This window comes from Manis pentadactyla, chromosome 5 (assembly GCF_030020395.1).
Source record: "Manis pentadactyla isolate mManPen7 chromosome 5, mManPen7.hap1, whole genome shotgun sequence".
Lineage (NCBI taxonomy): Eukaryota > Metazoa > Chordata > Mammalia > Pholidota > Manidae > Manis > Manis pentadactyla.
Window position 1 is genome coordinate 174,131,191 of NC_080023.1, and position 17,686 is coordinate 174,148,876.

The window sequence follows — 17,686 nt, forward strand, 5'->3', positions numbered from 1 at the left end:
TGTGGGGCCCTTCCTGAGCAGGCAGCCCGGTGTAAATGCCCACTTAGCAGGTCCTCTTGCAGGTAAATCTGGGAGCCAAAAGCCTTACTGAGACCTCGCAGGGCACAGGAGTCCTGGGTGTGACCTAGCCACGGACACGCCTTAGCTGCCCTGCTGGAGGCGGGCTTCCTCGAGGGGAGCAGCAGGAGCCCTGTGCTTCCCACACCCCAGTACATGCCTGCTTTTCCTCCCCCCCGTGCCCAGAGTCCTCTGAAGGTGGGGAGCATGGCTGAGGCGTCTCCAGGCTGCACCAGGCAAATCTAGGCTGGAATCCCGCATAAGGGGCTTTGGCTGAGACGTGGGTGCTTCACCTGAGGATGCCTCAGTTTCCCCACGTGTACGATGGGTTCAGAGGCTTGCTGTGGGGAAAGAGGTAACACAGGTGAAGTGCTTCACGTGGTTGACCCGCCAGAAAAGCTCAGTCCATGAGTGTGGTTCCTGTTGCAACTCAGAACACTCTAAGTGTGGGCCTGTTACACGGGCTGTGATGTCCCAACACACTGCCGCACCCCCGGCACCGACAGGGCCAGCGGCCGGGCCCACGCTGCAGGGCAGTGCTCGTGGGGCCGCGGGCACAGGCCCCCTCCCCAGCCCCGCTCCCTCATCCCCAGTCTGGGGCGAAGGCAGCCACGTCATTCATTCGCAGCGCCGGGAGCGAGGAGCACGTGACAGAGGGCGGTGGGGAGTCAGCACGGGGCCTGCCGCGTGCAGGGCTGTTCACGATGTTCGCTCTTTATGACTATTTTTATGAGCGGCTGAGGGCAAGGGGCATTTCTATTCAGTTCTGCTTCCCCCCGAGGTTAATGAGTTCAGGCTGGTTTTCTGAATCCTGAGAAGAAATTTTAGTGTATGCAATTACTGCTTCTATTTAGCAATAACCCACTCGAAGCTCCGGGTCAGGCGTGGGAGAGCCTCGCAGAGGAATAAAGCATGTTGTGGCGCCAGAGGCGCGCCCAGCCCTGCCCGGCAGCCAGACCCCAGATGACTCGTCACCACGCCGTGGGTGGGTGACAGCAGTGGATGAGAGCAGGCGGGTCCCCGTGCTTGCTCACCACACGTCCGGGCAGCGCCTGTCACATGGAGGTGCTGTGCTGGGTATAGCGGGGCAGCCCCTTCTGCCTCGGCTGTAGGTGGGGACACACGTTGCTCCAGCCATCTCACAGAGGAAGCATAAAGGCAGGCACTGGTGTGCACATGGCCCGCAAGGGCAAGAAGCTGGGCCCAGGGAAGTGCCACATGGGGAGGAGGTGCGGGCGGCCCAGGTGGGCCCAGCAGGACTGAGAAAGCAGCATGTGCAAAGGCCCTGAGGAGGGGCTGGGCTTGGTGGAACAATGTAGCCCCACACGCAGGCAGGGGAGCCAGTAGTTTGGACTCCACCCAGAGGCACCAGGTGCCCTCAGAGGGTGCGGACAGCAGACACAGCTGAGGAGCATGGGCAGTGGTGGGGAGAGCAGGGTGCAGGGAAGGAGACCCCTCAGGGGTCTTCCTGGTGGGCCAGGCAAAGATGGGTGAGGGCTGGGCTGGGCATGGGGGTCACCAAGGAGGCATTGTTAATAAGGCTCTGATCTACTGGTGAGTGAAAAATAAAAGCAGGCTACCCAAACTTTGTGAAATAGAAATGTCACTGTGCAAATCTGCAGGTGTGTGTGATGAGGTCTGAACTCACAGACTGGGGCGCAGGGTCTTTCTGGGGCACGAGGCTGCGGGAGCGGGTCTGAGAAGGGATGTTGGGCAGGGTGAGTGGCTGAGGCCACTGGGTGGGGCAGGAGAGGGCCACTGGCCCTTGGGAGCTGAGTGCCCTGTGGGCAAGGCAGGTTTCGGGGGGCTGCTGGTGAATTGAGTTTGAGGCATCTGGGGCCCACCCAGTGTGAAGAGGGGTGGAGGTCTCCTTGTGTCCAGGCAGGCCCCAACTCCCCTGCATGGAGGCAGCGCCCTCTTGGAGGCCCAGGAGCTAGTTGGCAGGATGCACCCAAGTCCTTTTGTGGACGAGGCACGGCTGGGGAGTGTGGGGGGACCCTGCAGGAGAGCAGAGAAAGGCCAGCGGCAAAGACCCTCGAGGCCACGCCGCCCAGTTTGGGAGCCACCAGCCACAGGAGGTCCGTGGGAAGCCGAGACTTTGAATTTTTGATAAATTTCATTTCAGCAGTTTCGGATGTACAGAAAAGTTGGGAAGATAGAGCCCCACACAGCCATCGCCCGGCGCCCCTGCTATTGGCATCTTACCCTTGGGGAGGCCCGTGTGTCACCATCAGCGAACCAACACTGACACGGCTCTACTAACCGAAACCTACCCTGGATTCACACGTCCTTAGATTTTAACCTAATGTCCCTTTTCTAAGAAACTGGATTTCTAAATTTTATTTAAAATTAACATCTAAAAACTAAGAGTTCAGTTCAGTTCCTGGAAAACTTTTCAGTTTTGGAGCAACTTGGGTGAGTGCATATCCTTTTCAACTGTAAATTCTATAAAACCTAAATACAGAGGAAGCATGTCTGATGGAAAATCTGTGTCCAAAATGGGATGAGCTATAGGTATAAAATACACACCAACTTATGAGGCCTTACCATAAAAAATAATATGAGCTCTCTCAATTTTTAAATATTGATTGAAATGTTGAAATAATATTAGGTTAAATAAAATAGGTAATAAAATATATTAAGTATTCATTAAAATATATAATTATGTAATTTCATCTCATCGTCCTGACCTTTTAAAAACATGGCTACTGGAAAACTGAAGATTACATATGTGGCAGGCATTCCATTTCCATTGCAAGCACTGATTTAAGGAGGCCTAAGCCTGCAACAAGACCGAGGAGGACTATTTGGAGGAGTGGGAACAGTCTGGGGAGGAGGTGGGGGCGTCAGAAAGCAGAGGGGAGAGCTGGGTGGGCCCGGCCAGGCTGAGGGACCGGCCCCTGCAAGAAGCTTGGCGAGCGGGGCACACTCGCCAGGAGCCCACGGAGGCCTGGACGCTCTCTGTGGGGGAGGCGGTGGGCATCGTCAGTCTGGGGAGCCCTTTGAGTGGGGTTGTAGGAACTTAGGGGGGCACGGGCACCCCAAGCAGTGGCAAGGGCTCAGGGGCCTTTCTGAGGATTGAAGGGAAGAACACCCGCAGGAACATGCCGGGCGCTCTGGAAGTGGCCGGTGTGAATGAGACCTGATGATCACAGTCCCTGCTCCGCGTCTGGTGCGGGCAGCTGGACTGATCCTGGGCTGGCCGGAGGGTGGGGGCTGCAGGGGGCAGGATGGGCTCAGGAGGGCTGTACCCATGGCCACGTCCACAGCGGCATGTCCAGCTTGGGTCACCCAGCCCTCACCTGAGAGAGGGAGAACCTGGCCCTGCCATGACTGTTGGGTCCCTGGAGCTGCCGTAACAAAGCGCCCCAGACCAGGGGGTTAGACAGCAGGCTCCTTCCCAGCCCTGGAGGTTGGGAGCCCCGGGTGAAGGGGCGGCAGGTCGGTCCCCCTGAGGCCTCCCTCCTTGGCCTGCAGATGCTGCCTGCTCCCTGTGTCTCTCCACAAGGTCTCCCCCCTGAGTGAGTGTGCACCCAAGTTTCCCCTCTAGAGGGGACGTCTGTCACACTGGATCAGGGCCCACCCTAAAGACCACCTTTTAGCTCAGTCACCTCTGCAGAAGACTTATCTGCAAGTAAGGGCACATTCTGAGGTCCTGGGCGTTCGGATTTCAACGTGGGACTCTCGGGGCCGGCGGGGGGCACAATTCAACCCGTAGCACTTTACCCAAACACACACCGCTGGGGGGAGGCTGAACCTTATCCTGCCTGTATTAATATATTCTCATTATTTAAAAATAATCCCTTGCAGGGAACTGAATTCCCTCAGCATCCTTCCCCTCTTCCCAGCAGCAACCATTCTTATTAATGTGTGTATCTTTCCAGGACTTTTTTTATGGAAGAATATACATAAACATGGGTTCTGGAGGGGCAGGCTGTTTTTTAAATAAAATTTAAATCCCTGTTCCGATGGAAAACCTGGCTAATGAAAATTATGTTTCAAAATAGACTGAGGCATTCTTTGTGCTAAATATGGTGTTCTTTGTCTCATTTGCAATGGAAAAGACCCTTATTTCGAAAAAATACATTATTAAGAGGCCTTACGATACCAACTACATTTTCCGATTCAATAGCGTGCGAGGTCAGCCAAGCAAAGACAATGTAAACTAGCTGCAGAAGCGTCTCACTCAATAATGAAATGTGTTCGGAGGGGCAGCATTCTAATCAGAGCCTGTAAAGGCCAGTTGTGGCATTGCTGGCCTCAGCCTCTGCAATGAACCCCTTCAGAAAGGGAACCTATTAAAAGATACTTACATGCACTTTCAGGTATCATGTTTCCTGATTAACAAGGATACAATTTCTGAAGGGAAAAAAGGTTCCATTAACACCCTTGGTTTTCCTGAATTGGCCGTGTGCAAAGGATCCCTGTGCCCCCCGTCCAGATGGAAACTGTTGAGACACACTTGACCAGGAAGAGGGTCTTAAGGGGCTGGCAGAACTGAAGGAGGAATTTTAGGAGAATGCAAGCTGTGTTTGGATCTGGAGACCAGCCGCATCCACCACCCCCGAGCCTGGCCTCTCCCTGGATGCCAGCCCCCAACATTGCAGGGCCTGAGCTGGCGATGCTTCTAGAAGATGCCTCCTCTTCCCTTGGGCCAAAGCCCCTGGTCCTTGAAGGCTCTCCCCATGCTTGTCACCTTCTGGTGGACATCATCTCCAGCCACTGGCCACTGCCCTTGCCTCACTGAGGGTGTGGCACCACTCTCCCACCTCTGTCTCCTTTCTTAGGGTCTCTTCCCTGCCATGTGTCCACCTGGAAGGCCAGTCCCCATGTTGGCTTCAGAGTCCTCTACGTCCTTACTCACTCGGCTGCACTGTGGCTGCTTCGGCAGAAAGCTCGGTGGAAGTTTATTTCTCTTCTGCAGTCGGGGCTGGTGTGTCTGCTCTGCCCAGAAAGGTTCCCAGAGCCCCAGCTCGTTCTGTCTTAGTGCCCCATCCAGAGGCACGGCCTGTGTGTGCACGGTCCGGGTGGCCATGTCTACCAGGGGAAGGAGTGCGGGGCAGGTGCACCCTTCCCGTGAGTCACACACACCCCTTGTGCTCCCAAGCCACGGGCCCTGCCAGCTGCCTGAGAGGCAGAAGAATGCTCTGCCGTCTCTGGACGGCCATGTGCCCAGCTGAAGGTAGGGGATCTAGAGCAACAAGAGAGTTGAATTTCCTTCTGTTTCCTAAACGGGCCAAAGTGGTGTTGACCTCAGGACTTCTGCACCTAAGTAGCCCTACCCCCAGGGCCCCCTCATCCCTGCACTTCACATGCCTCCCTCCTTTTCATCTTTTTGGCACCAGCCTTAACATCACCTCTGCTAGGGACACCTCCTCTAACAGCCCCAGCACCCTGCTTGCTATCACCCCACACTCTTCCCTTTGTTTCTTAGTGCTAGCCCATCCATTTTCTTCTTTGTTTTTTTATTTATTGTCTATGGTCCCCTCCCCGCCAACCCCACCATCCAATAGAACACAAGTCCCCTGAGGGCCACGCCAGTCCCATTTTGCTCACTGTTGGGTCCCCAGCGTGTAGAACAGTGCCTAGCTCCTCAGAGGTGCCCACTGAATGCCCGCTGAGGAGCTGAATACCTGAATGAAGAACATTTGCACCGTTGAGTTCAAGTTATACGAAATTATCTAAAAATATCATAAATACATGCCCATTCATTTAAGCTCTCCTAAATTAGAATTTAGCAGAGAGAGAGAAAGAAGTTTGCCTTTGTGCTTAAGTGGGACCAAAAACAGAAAAGGAGTTTCTGAGCAAATTATCTAGTAAACAGGGAGTATGTTTCGGCCTCTTAATAAATGAACTCTACCTGGTCCGGCCGCAGACACTCCGAGAAGGTCTCTGGCGATCAGTATTCAGACTCCAAGTCATCCTGCCTCCACCCCCTTGAGGCCCTTACAGGATTCTAGAGACTCAAGGTCCTAACCTCCCTTCCCTGGGTCCCTGTCAGCAGCTATAACGAACGCTCTGGACGGGGACGGACTTATCTGTCTACGGGTAACCTGCAACTCCAACTTTTCAGGCCTTCGGGCTGCTCCTAAAGCCCCCCCCAGCACTGACAGTCCCTGCAAGCCTGGGGTGGGGAATGTCGGGAAAATGCTGCTCGTCCCTCCGTCCCAGGGTTGTTACCATCTCTGGGATTTCGTGGTCACTTTACACTGATGCCCTGCAAAAGGCAGATGAAAATGCCAAGGTGCTGTGAGACCATGGGAGAAAAACCAAGTCCCAACGTCGGTCGTGTGCTCTCTCACTCCCTGGCCAGTTGATGTTCACTTCTGCAATGGTGGGGTGCTGTTAAGGAAATCAGAGCTCGTAGGATTTTGGTTAAAGCTGATGGGCCAAATAGGCGACTTCAGCTGCAAACTATCTAGAAGCCACACCCAACCTCCAAAAACACACGTTTAAATGACTCTAATTGTGTATTTCACAGAACATGTCATTTTCTTTTACTGTTGTCACTGGTGATTCCAGCTAAATACATCTATGTCTTGCTCTGTTTTCACCTGTATTTTAGAGAAAGAGTGGGGTTGGCTGTGAGGCATTGATTTTCTTTGCCCCTTGGTATAGTTTAATCTTGAGGCTTGGGGAGGGTGGCTCTGATTCTGTAATGCCCGCTGAGCTCTGGGGACAGCTAGCAATGGGGACGGAAGACATTCACAGTTTAGCTAACTGCTCAGAGAGCCTGATCTCAAACAGACTTTGGAGGCACGTTGGTTAGGTGCTTTTGTTGTAAGTAACAGAAGCCATGTCTGACTCATGGAAACTAAGACGGAATTCCTTAGAAGGCTCTGGGTACTCACTGAACTAAGGGAATCCAGTTACTGGGAACTACACTGCAGTTTCTCCAGGACACCCTGTGGGCAGGACACATTTTAGCTTCTGGTCACTGCATGTAAGATGTAAGGTCCTGGGAGCAAGCATCCTATTGGCCCAGCATGAGGCTCCTGCCCTCGGTGGAGGGGAGGTGTCGTGACGGACGAGCCCTCCAGGGTTAGAGTCAATGAGGGATTGTTTGCCGTTAGCAGATGAAGGGGCCAGGGAACCCAGGCAGGTGAACCCAAGACGTGTCCACTGCTGTTTTGCTTCAAGCAGAAGAAGACTTGGAAATGGGATGGGGGAGCAAGGGTTCCTCAGGGAATCCGTTTGCCTCCCCTGCCAGTGGGACCAGCAGTAGCACAGGAATCTCCTTGGCACTGGTGAGGGACCCCACCTTCCCTGGTGCCTCTCTGTGGTAGACAGTGGGTCTTCTGGCTCCTGTGCTGACCATGCAGAGGGACCATTAGCACCTCAGCCACTGGGAGCAGTGAGTTCTGAGCTTCCTGGGTCTAGGATCTCACCTGCTCTGGAGGCTCCTGCAACCAAGAGCCCAGCGAACTGCAGTCTTTCCAGGCCTCTGACCCTTCAGAAGCATCTAGGCCAGTGGCCTCCACGTCCATGGTGTCAAATGGTGATAACAGCAGTATCTGAATCACAGCATGGTTGTGAGGAATAATATAATGCTTGATATAATATAGTGCTTAACAAGAGCAGGTACCCAGCAGATGTTAGCTATTGCTGATATTGACCCATCCCTAGCTACGGTCTGGCCTCAGTCACTCCATTAGGCCTCTGGTTCCCTGTTCTGAAGTCCCATCCATTTGACTGGGCACCTTTGTCATGCCCCATGCCTTGTAGCAGGAGGGTGCAGAGTCCTAAATGTCTGGACGGTTGAGACCCTGCTGTTCCCCAAATCAACAGCCAGGAACACCAGCCTGCCTAAGAGCATCTCTACTGTCCAGAACTCCAGTGCCATTTGAGGGTGATCCCACTTCTGACACCAGGACCCAACCCTGCAGCCTGTAGTCAGGGCTTCCTGGGTCAAGGATCTCACCTGCTCTGGATGGCTCCTGAGCAACCTGCAGTCAGGTTTCACAAGCCCCAGCCTCCATCACTTCTCTAACCAGCCTCTCTTGCCAAGGTCCTAGCAAACCTGGGGGATTGCAAACCCAGCCCCCTTCCTTGGAACCCACAGCTCCAGATGGAACTGATCCTATAGGAAATAGAGAAAAAAACATATAAAAATAAAGATAAATCACCCATAATCCCACCTCCCAGAGATAACCAACTCCTCATCTCCTTTGTTTTCTTCTTATTTTTTATAAAGAATAAAGATGCCCCCCAACAATGCAAACAATATAAACTTACATACACTGTGTTTCTGTTCCAACATAATGTCAAAAATATCTTCCCATAGCATTCATTATTTCCTGGACATGTAATTTTTTTGTGGGTCATAATTCCCTCAAAGTTTATTTATGGCACTGCCTAATGTCAGATATTTAAGTTTTGGTCTCCTGGCCTCCCTCCCTTCCCTGGTCCCCTGGGTATGGCTTGTCCCTGCCCCACCCACTTCTCAACTGTAGGCTGATCATGTGACTTCTCAAATCCCCACTTCCCAGAAACACCTGGTATCATCCCACCTACCAGAGTGGGCCCTTCAGATATAACACTAAGTGTTATGGGCTGAATTGCATCCCCACAAAAAGATATGCTCAAGTCTATACCCCAAGTACCTCAGAATGTGACTTTGTTGAGAAATAGGGTCATTACAGATATAAATAGTTAAGATGAGGTTATCCTGGAGTACAGTGGGCCCTGTTCCAAGATGAGTGGCCTCCTTATAAGGAGAAAAGAGGCACAGACACCCAGGGAGAAGACAGACATGTGGTGACATAGGCAGAGATTTGGAGGGATGCTTTCACATCGGGGAATGCCAAGGACTGCCAGCAAACACCAGAAGCTTCAAGAAGCAAGGCAGGCTTCTCCCCTACAGGTCAGAGGGGGCATGGCCCTGCTGATGCCTGGATTTCATAGTTCCCAAACCATGAGACAATACATTTCTGTTGTTTCCAGGCACCCAGTTTGTGGTACTTTGTATAGTAGCTCTAGGAAACAATAAAGACTTCCCGAATCCTCCTTCCTGAAAAAAATGTGGCACATCCCACTCACTACAGTGGGTCATTTGGAGACATCACCAGGCAAAGGCACCCCAGGTCCCCTCATCATTCCTTTGGAAGCAGGAACTAGAGCTTCTGACTCCTTTTCCTTACTCTGCATACCACCCTCCTCTGACCCCATCCAGACTCCATTTCTGACCCCTCCTTCTCAGCCATGTGCCTGATGTCCCCAAATACCTTGCAGCCACCCATAAGAAGCAGTGTAGCTTGGTCCCAAGACGGTAACCCACAGGGTGGTTTCCTGTCACCTTAATCGTGATGTGTGTGACAACCTACAAAGCACTTGTCCTGTGCCTGGCACTGTCCTAAGCTTTTCACACAGACAGTCTCACCTACTCCTCACGGCAACCCCAGGGAGTGAACGTTGTCCTGCAAGGGAAACTGAGGCATGGGAGGATGAAGTCATCAGCAAGTCAGGGGAGCAACTGGAGTCTGAATGTGGGAAGCTGAATTCCAGAGCCCAGCCCACTCGGCAGCCTTTGCAGATGGACAATTAGGGGCCTTCTCTCTTCCACACTCTGAGATTAATATTTAATTAGGAATTTAGAAAACTGTTCTTGTTAGCATGCCTGTGCATTGCATCTCTGCATTGCAATCTTCCCCACTAAGGCATGTTATGTAAACTCTTGACCCAGATGCCTGAGAGTGTGCGTACCTCCTGTGACAAGATTTTGCCCTAAACCCTGGTACTTTCAAACAGCAGCAGGGCAGGGAGAGCCTTACCCCAATTTTGAGCTGAACTTTCACTGGAAGGGGGCAGTGGAGACATGAAGCATGCAGGCCCACAAATCTTGGCTCCAGGGTTTGCAGGCTTGGATGCCCTTGAGTGCACGGTCTCACTTCCATCTTCTGTAAAGGTTGCCCATGGCACAGGGAGGTCACAAGAATCAAATGAGGTGATGATGCATCTAATGTGCTTAGCACAGTGCCTCAACTGTGTCTCTCCCTCCAAGGGAAGTCAGTCCCTCCACACACACACCCCACACGTGGTCACTGATGGTAAGAGTATGTGGCCATCTATTCTCCCCTCTGGGGAAAAATGCACACTTAGCTTATAGCCCTTGTGCCACTGCACATGTTTCAATGGACTATATGTAAAAAACACAATGATCAGTAATTTCTCTTTTAGGAAGCTCGGGTGAACAAGTGACAAGCCAGGAAAATCTGCAAAATATACAAAATATACCAGAGATAGCTACTTTTCTATATGTAAAGAGCAAACCAAAAAGAAGAAAATATTTTTTTGAAGGCTAATATAAAAATGCGCAATGGATATGACCAAACAGGTGTAGGATATTTAATAACAGGGCTCCATAAACATACGGATAGACATTCCTCTTTGCTCATAATTAAAGGACTGTAAGTCTAAACAGCAAAGCATCGCCACTGGCAAGATTTTTAAAGCATGGCAGTGATGAGGGTCGGCAAGGATGTAGGAAGCTGGCGCTCTCCTGGGCCACCTGTGGACAGTGTTGGCTGGTGCAGCCCATTTGGAAGGAAGACTAGTGAAGGATTTATCACCCACGTTTTGCCTCTGCTAGGCATTTACACCCAAATCTACAGATGAAGGGAGGGCTGGGGCAGGGAACAGTGTTCTGAGCAGAAGGAACAGCATGTGTGTGTGTGTGTGTGGAGGCTGTGGTGGAAAGGAGTGTGGCTTGGTGGACAGGCTGACAGGCTTCATGTGACGCGGTGGTGGTGGCCGGCGACCACCATCTCCTCTGAGGAGGAAGAAGGCTTGTATATGAGGGGAGTGGGGATGAGGGTGGAATCAGGCCCAGGGAGCCCCGGAAGGGGCAGAAGCTGAAAGGAAGGCGAGGGTGGAGAACAGGCTGCGCTGGACGGAGGGTCTGGCTGGGACTCGGTCCCACAAATCATGAGTGACTCCAGTTGGGGGACTTTCTCTCATCCTACATCTTGACCAAGTATAAGCATTTTAAATCTCAGAATGCCCTGGAAAGTGGACGATGGCCTCGACTTGGTACCGCCCGTGTGGTGGGGGGAAGAGATGAGGAAAAAGAGCGGCAGTGCTGACCGGGGAGGGGCTGGGGAAAGGCCCTGAGCTTCGCCCTGCCCTCATCCTGGGGCACTGCCGGATGGGGCCACAGCAGGACCTGCCCCAAGGGCTGACGTGGGCGTGTGCTGGGCCGGGCCTGTGGATAGCCTGGACCCTGGTTGGTATAACCCGTCACATTACCAGCATTATTAGCAGACATTGAATTTGAGGGGCTGGTGAGAGACGTAATGACAGTTCAAAGTATGCGTCCTGGTTGGGCTCTTAAAATCAGAGACTTTCAGGGCTGGGAGCAAAGCCAGGCAACTCCATAGCCAACGCCACCCACCACATCACCTCTTGTTCTTGGATGTCCCCAGGGATGGGAGAATTCACTACTTTCAAAGACATCCCATTCCTCCACTGCTGGAAACCCTTCAGCGGGATCTCCATTGCCTTTGATATAAAATTCAAGTCCTTCCCGAGGGTCCCCAAGGCCCTCTGTGACCGAGACCCTGCCAGCCTCTGACCTTATCCACCCCTAGCCCCTCACTCTCTCCCTCCAAGCCCCCCGGCATTCCCTCTGGTCCCTGAACACATCACTATTTTCTCTCCCATCCAGGCCCTTAGACATGCTAAGCCCTTTCCCTGGATGCTAAACCCTTCTCTTTTTTCAAGTTTCAGCTCACACACCACCTTTTCAGGGAGGCCTTCCTGAACCTCCCGGCCAGTTCCAGCTAGATGCCCCCAGACTCTGGGAATTCATTGCTCATTTAAGATTTAATTGTCCATTTGACGCAGACTTCCAGACAGGCAGGGAGCTGCCTGCTTTGCCCCTCTGTGCTCAGTGCCTCACGCCGGCAAGAGGCGCACACACAGCAAGGCCCCAAGACGCCTCCGCTGAAGTGAAACTCACTAGGACTCTGCTAGACAACTTTTCCTTTGATCCACCTCGCCCGACCCCGGCAGTGCTTGCTGTCGTCATTCCCACTTGGGGCTGGAGGATTAGAGGAGACAGCGAACAAGAAGGGCCGAGCCGGGCTCACTAAATAGGAGTGATGATTAATTTTGTCGCTCTTGTCGGTATCATTACAATAGTCATAGTGTTCCTGAGAACGCCTGGGAACATCAGAGTGGGAAAAAAATATAGCACCCACCAGAAGGAGACGGATATTAAGTGACTCACCCAAGCTCAAGTTGAATTGGGGACTGGCTGAGAGCAGGGGCCTGCCTCTTTCTTCTGCAGGGCTGGGGAGTTTAGTGCAGGGCCTGCACTTCACAGTAACACAGAGGGTTCACAAGGCTCTGGCCCTAACCCCACAGCATCTCATTTAACCTCCCAGCATCTCCGGAAGCCAGGGCTATCACCATTCCCAACTTACTGATGAGAACACAGGTGACAGAGCAGGCAGCTGACAGAGCTAAGGGGGACACAGGTCCGTCCAATCCTAAGCTTCTGCTCTCGAGCTCCTTGGAGCGCACAGAACATGCATTCGAGTTGGCCAAGCCCAGCGGGTCTCCAGGTGCACGGCGGTGGGAGTAGGGGTCCTGGCTGGGCATCAGTCCTGTCCCTCCGGCTGTCCCCGTGGAGAGATCAAACTCAACCGGTAGCTTTTCAGGTGAATCTGTCAAAAACCACTGGGTTCGCTGGATTTTGTTATCCTTGCTCTCAGCAATCAGGAAATCAGGACAACCCACAACAGAGACTGATCTGGACCAGAATGTCAATAGTGGTGAAGTTGAGAAGCCCTGGTGTGCGTGTGTGCATGTGTGTCTACTCCTTGGCCATGCCTCATGGCCATCCCCTGTGCCAACCTCAGAATTTAGTCCATTCCTTAGGGTCCCCCAGCTCAGCTGAGTTGCCCTCAAGTTCAGACTGATTTCTGTTGCCTTCCTTCCTGTGCGCTGGGCTGCTGATCTTCACTTTCCAGACTGACTTCGGCGGGGAAGCAGTGTATCTTGGGGTTTTATCAGGGGCTCATTCTGGCTTAAAGCTGTCATTAACATAGTTAACTTCCAATACATTGCACAAATGTTTCCTCATCTGTAGCTTCTAACTGGTTTGCCACCCAGATGGTTTTGAAATCAAGGAAGCTGTTATATTTGCCTTGAGCTGGTTATTTTGAATTTGGAGATCACAGCCTCGGTCAGTAGATAAGTGCGACAGGTGGCCGTGATCTGTCTGCGATGAAGCAAGGGGAAGTTTCTGTTGATAATTTTTTCTTTTTTAAATAACGAATACAATTACCAATCCCTATTCACATATGCTTTTCAGACGAGTGTATTTAAGTTAATTTTCTTCCTTGTTTTTATTCTTGGTTTTGAAACGGAGCCCCCACATCAACAACTAATTTATTTCGGATTAGCCTGTGATTTTGTTCTCATTAATCTGTCTCTAAATGATAACTTGCCATCAAAAAGCATATGGCTAGACATAAAAGCAGGGCTGAAATTAGAAAAAAAAAATACAAATGAGAAAGAGAAAAGAAGCTGTGGTTTCTCGTTTTCCCCCTCAAGCATAAATTGTTGAGTAAGGAGATTTTTAAAAGCCAGAAATTGCTGTGGAGTGAACCAGAGCTGAAAGCTTGGACTGGCACCATGGGGCTCGAGGAAGGTCTGCTGTGGTGGGCAGCTAATTGCGCTTACCCACAGCCCAGCCCCTGTCCTCCATGAAGAGGACATTTTCACAGACAAGAGGGAGGGAGAACGAATGGGAGAAACCAGTGCCCAAAGCAGACGGACCTACGCGGTGGTGTTTGTCTTGGGGCCCGCTGTGCCTCTGATTTCCTGATTGCTCAGATCAAGAATAACAGAATCCAGGGAACCTAGTGGTTTTGACAGATTCATCTGAAAAGCTACCAGTTGAATTTGATCTAGCCACACCAGTGGTTCTCAGCCAGGGGCAATCTTGCCCCGCCAGGGGACACTTGGCTGTGTCTGGAGACCTTTTTGATTGCCATGACTGGGGAGGTGTTACCACTGGCATCTGGTGTGTAGAGGCCAGGATGCTGCTAAATGTGCACAGGACGGCGCCCGACACAGAGAAGCATCTGGCCCAAAGTGTCAGCAGTGCTGAGGTAGAGAAGCTGTGGCGTGCGTGCGTTCATACTCAATGTGGATTCACTCCGTGTGGCCTTTGGTGTGCCATTCTACACAGTTTCCCGAACCTGGAGGCACGAAGTTCAGACCTGCCTCAGCTCAGGTGCCTGAATTGTGTAAGTCCCTGAAGGATTAACTTGGTTCTGTTTCCTTTCACCAAAGCAAAGACCACTGTTGCTTGCTGATGAAGCCAGTGGTGAGACGGACTTTTGAAAATAGTGTTCAGTGGAAAACGGTGCCCAGCTTCCAGGAGCCCTTGCCAACGTCTGTGTCTGAACGGAGGGCCAGCGGCCTCCTGAGTGGCCTCTTCCACTCCCCCTCGGGCCCACGGGTGCCCCTGGCTTCTCTCCTGCGGACCCGTCTCATTTGCTGTGGGGAAAGGTGGCCAAGGAGCAAGGCAGCAGGACTGCCCGAGACGAGTGCCATGCTGAGCTCCCAGTGATTTTATTGGCATGACAAGAAGCTCAGGGCCTGCCAAAGACAGCAGGCCTGCCCTGTGACCGCGCTGTGGGTTTATGGGGTGCTCTGTGCTCTTGCTCTTGACAGTCCCACTCCCACAGGACAGCTCCGCTTGGGAGGTGGAGGGGAGAGTAAAGACACGGGGGTCCCAGCCTTCCCATCCCAGCGCCCAAAGCAAAATGCAGACTCTCCTCCCGCCACCCTGTCGCCTCCGCCTCCCACCACCTGTACTTTCCTGCTGTCCTAACGGGCACGCTGTCTCGGCCTGTTTTTGCACTGAGGGAAGACGCTGCCCCAAGGAGAGCTCTCCAGCCAAACCTCTCGTCTCCAGCTCTGGCAGGAAAGCGGTGCTGAAATGAACGCACCCTTTTGATGGATGTACCCACAACTCTCCAAACTGCCGACCCACCCCCACCTTGACCTTCCTTCAGACCACTTTCAGCTCTCCTCAGATATCCTGCTTAAAAATTTGGGCTTGTAAAGAAAAGCCAAGGATGGAGGAGCTTCTGTAGGTAGACCTGACTTTGCTCCTTGCCTGTGAATGGAGTAGGGTGTGGGGTGGGGCCTGGGAGCCTGTGCGGGCTGCTGCTTACCAAGCATGGGTGCTTTCCCTGCACTCCTAAAGCTCCCCATAGCCCTGGGTGGCACGGGGCGGGGAGGGTGGTGTTGTAAGTCTATCTGGCAGGTGAGAACTCTGAGGCTGAGAAGGGGGGGTCATGCCTGCCCAAGGCCGCACAGGTGATATGCAGTGGGTGTGGGTTCTGAGCCAGATGGTCTGACTCTGTCTGAGTCCAGGGCCAGAATTTCTAACCCTTGTCAATGTGAGGGGCCTGGGGCTGGGCCCGGGGCTGGGCGCACTACCACAACTATAGTTGACATTGTCGTTTTGCCAATGGTGGCACATCATGGTCAGCTGGTATTTGTAGAGTTTGGTCCATCCCCATTCCCTTGAAGAGCCCGCAGGAGAGCAGGCAGTCCCAGAGAAGGCTCTGCCTCCTCTACCGGGGCCCCCGTCAGGCTTGCTGGGCACCAGCCTGCGCCCTGGGTCACTGCAGCCTCCCCTAGCTTCTCCACCAGTGCTGCTGCAGGGCACGAGCCCCGAGCACCCGCGGGCCCAGGACTCAGCGGGCAAGGCCAGATCCTGCGGCCCTGTCCTGCGTGACCCACGGGGGTCTCAGTGGGTCTGGGGTCCTCCTGCATTTTCTTGGAAGTCCCGCCCCTCTCTACGGCCCGGGGCTGCTCCCGGTGCCTGGCGATCGGTCCGACGGCGCACTCTGCGGAGGGGCGCGCACGTGGCTCGGTGACCCGGCTCCCTCGCGCAGGGCCCAGAGCAGCCAGGAAGCGCTGCAGGTGCCGGCCAGCCGAGGCCGAGGCCGGGGAAGAGCGCGCGGGGCGCAGCGTCGCCGGCCCGCTGTGCCGGCCCGTACAGCAGTCCCCAAGGACCCTCAGGACCTCCGGGCGGCGAGCTCCCTCCCTTCCGACCTCAGGCAGGCAGCCGGCGGCGGGAGGGCGTACCTACCTCCCAAAAGCGCCAGGACGCAAACGTGGGGGAGCATGGCTGCGGGCATCCCGTCGGGGCTGGCAGGACGGCCCCGGGGCTCCTCCACCGTGCGCGGAGCGGGGCCGTGGGCGCGGGGCTCTCCGGCGGCAGCGGACGTGGGCGGCCCCGCCGGGGTCCTGCGACGCTGCAAGGGTCCCGCGCCCCCTCGGCGCTCGCACGCGCTCACCCTCCCGACAGTTGTAAGTCGAGCTGCGCACTCATAGGTCCAACTTGCCAGAAGAGGTGGAGACAGCCCCGGGCGTTGCGCGCCCAGCAGCGCCGCGCGCCCAGCCCGCTGGCGCAGCTCCCCCAGCCGTTCAGACCCCCCAGCCGACCCCCCTCCACCTCGTGGCCCTGGCCTCCCCGAAGTCTTCGTAGTGAGCAGGGCCTCCCCAGACTTGCGTCCTGGCCGAGCCAGCGCTGTGCGCTTCTCCAGCCAAAGCGCACCATTCCCTGTGCCAAGCCGTCCCCTTGAAGGGCGAGGGGAAGGGGGGACTCTTTCTTCCAGCATCGCTGGGCCCCCCGAACCTGAAGTTTCTATTCAGGCCTTCCTCATAGGCCAGCAAGCTCAGCTCACAGTGAGAGTGGCCAGCCTCGGGGCCGAGCAGCCAGCCCTGCTCTGATTAGCTCATCCCAACCCCAAAGAGTATCCAGGCAAACTGCGGGGCTGGCCAGGCTGGGTGTCCTCCCCGGGAGCCCCGGCAGCAACGCCTGCCGCCCACCCCGCCTCCAGTTCTCTTCTGAGTGAGTCAGTTTAGGGTGGCAGCTCAGGGGCAGGGCAGCTGGAAGGAGGGTGGGGGCCACACAGGATGCCTCCAAACTAGTCACCTCAGGCACCCACCCAGGCCGGCCTTGGAAGGGGCCAGAGCATCTGGGCAGGGCCAAGTTACTGGACTTATGAATGAAAAAGAGAAAGAGAAGCACTTGGACTGGGAAGTTTTACCCTTGTGCGCCCACCTGCACGGGCGTCTGGGTAACGGAAGTGCAGCCGTGTGGCGCCGGGCTGCGGGCTGGGGAGAGAGGTAGGTCAGGAGTCCATTCTCACAGGGCCGTTCAGGGTGGGCGAGTGGAAAGAGCACAGGAGAGAGAAAGTAACAGGGAAAGAGGGGAAGGAGAGGGGGGAGCGCAAGACAGGAAAGGAGAGGGCAACGGGGAGAGAGAAAGTGGGGGGGAGGAAAGGAGAGAAGGAGAGGAGGGGCAGTGGAGGGAGACAGAAGGGGGAGGACGGAGATGTCAGGAGGGAGGTGGAGCAGAAAGGAGCAAGCCAAGGGGGCAGAGAGAGAGAGGGTGGGAGGGGAGGGAGCGGACACTGTCCCCTTGGGTAGGGCGTGGGGACACGGGGGAGAAGGTCTGTTCAGGGCACGTGTCCAGGCCGGAGGCTGCCCCTCCGAGGAGTTTACACACCCATCTGTCTACGTGTGTGGGCTGCTTGCTGCTGAGGGATTGGGCGACGACCCCGTTACCTTTTGGCCCCTTTCCAGAAGCTTGGGG

The 17,686-nt window shown here is 54.3% G+C and overlaps 1 protein-coding gene across 1 annotated transcript in view; it reads right to left on the bottom strand.

The window, feature by feature from the left end:
- APCDD1L (APC down-regulated 1 like) overlaps positions 1-17,221 on the bottom strand; it is a 47,953-nt gene extending 30,732 nt beyond the window's left edge. The window contains exon 1 of the mRNA XM_036901884.2: positions 16,175-17,221. Coding sequence (XP_036757779.2) covers positions 16,175-16,706 — 532 coding nt within the window. The 5' untranslated portion in view covers positions 16,707-17,221. The remainder of the gene's footprint in view (positions 1-16,174) is intronic.
- Positions 17,222-17,686: the final 465 nt, after the last annotated feature.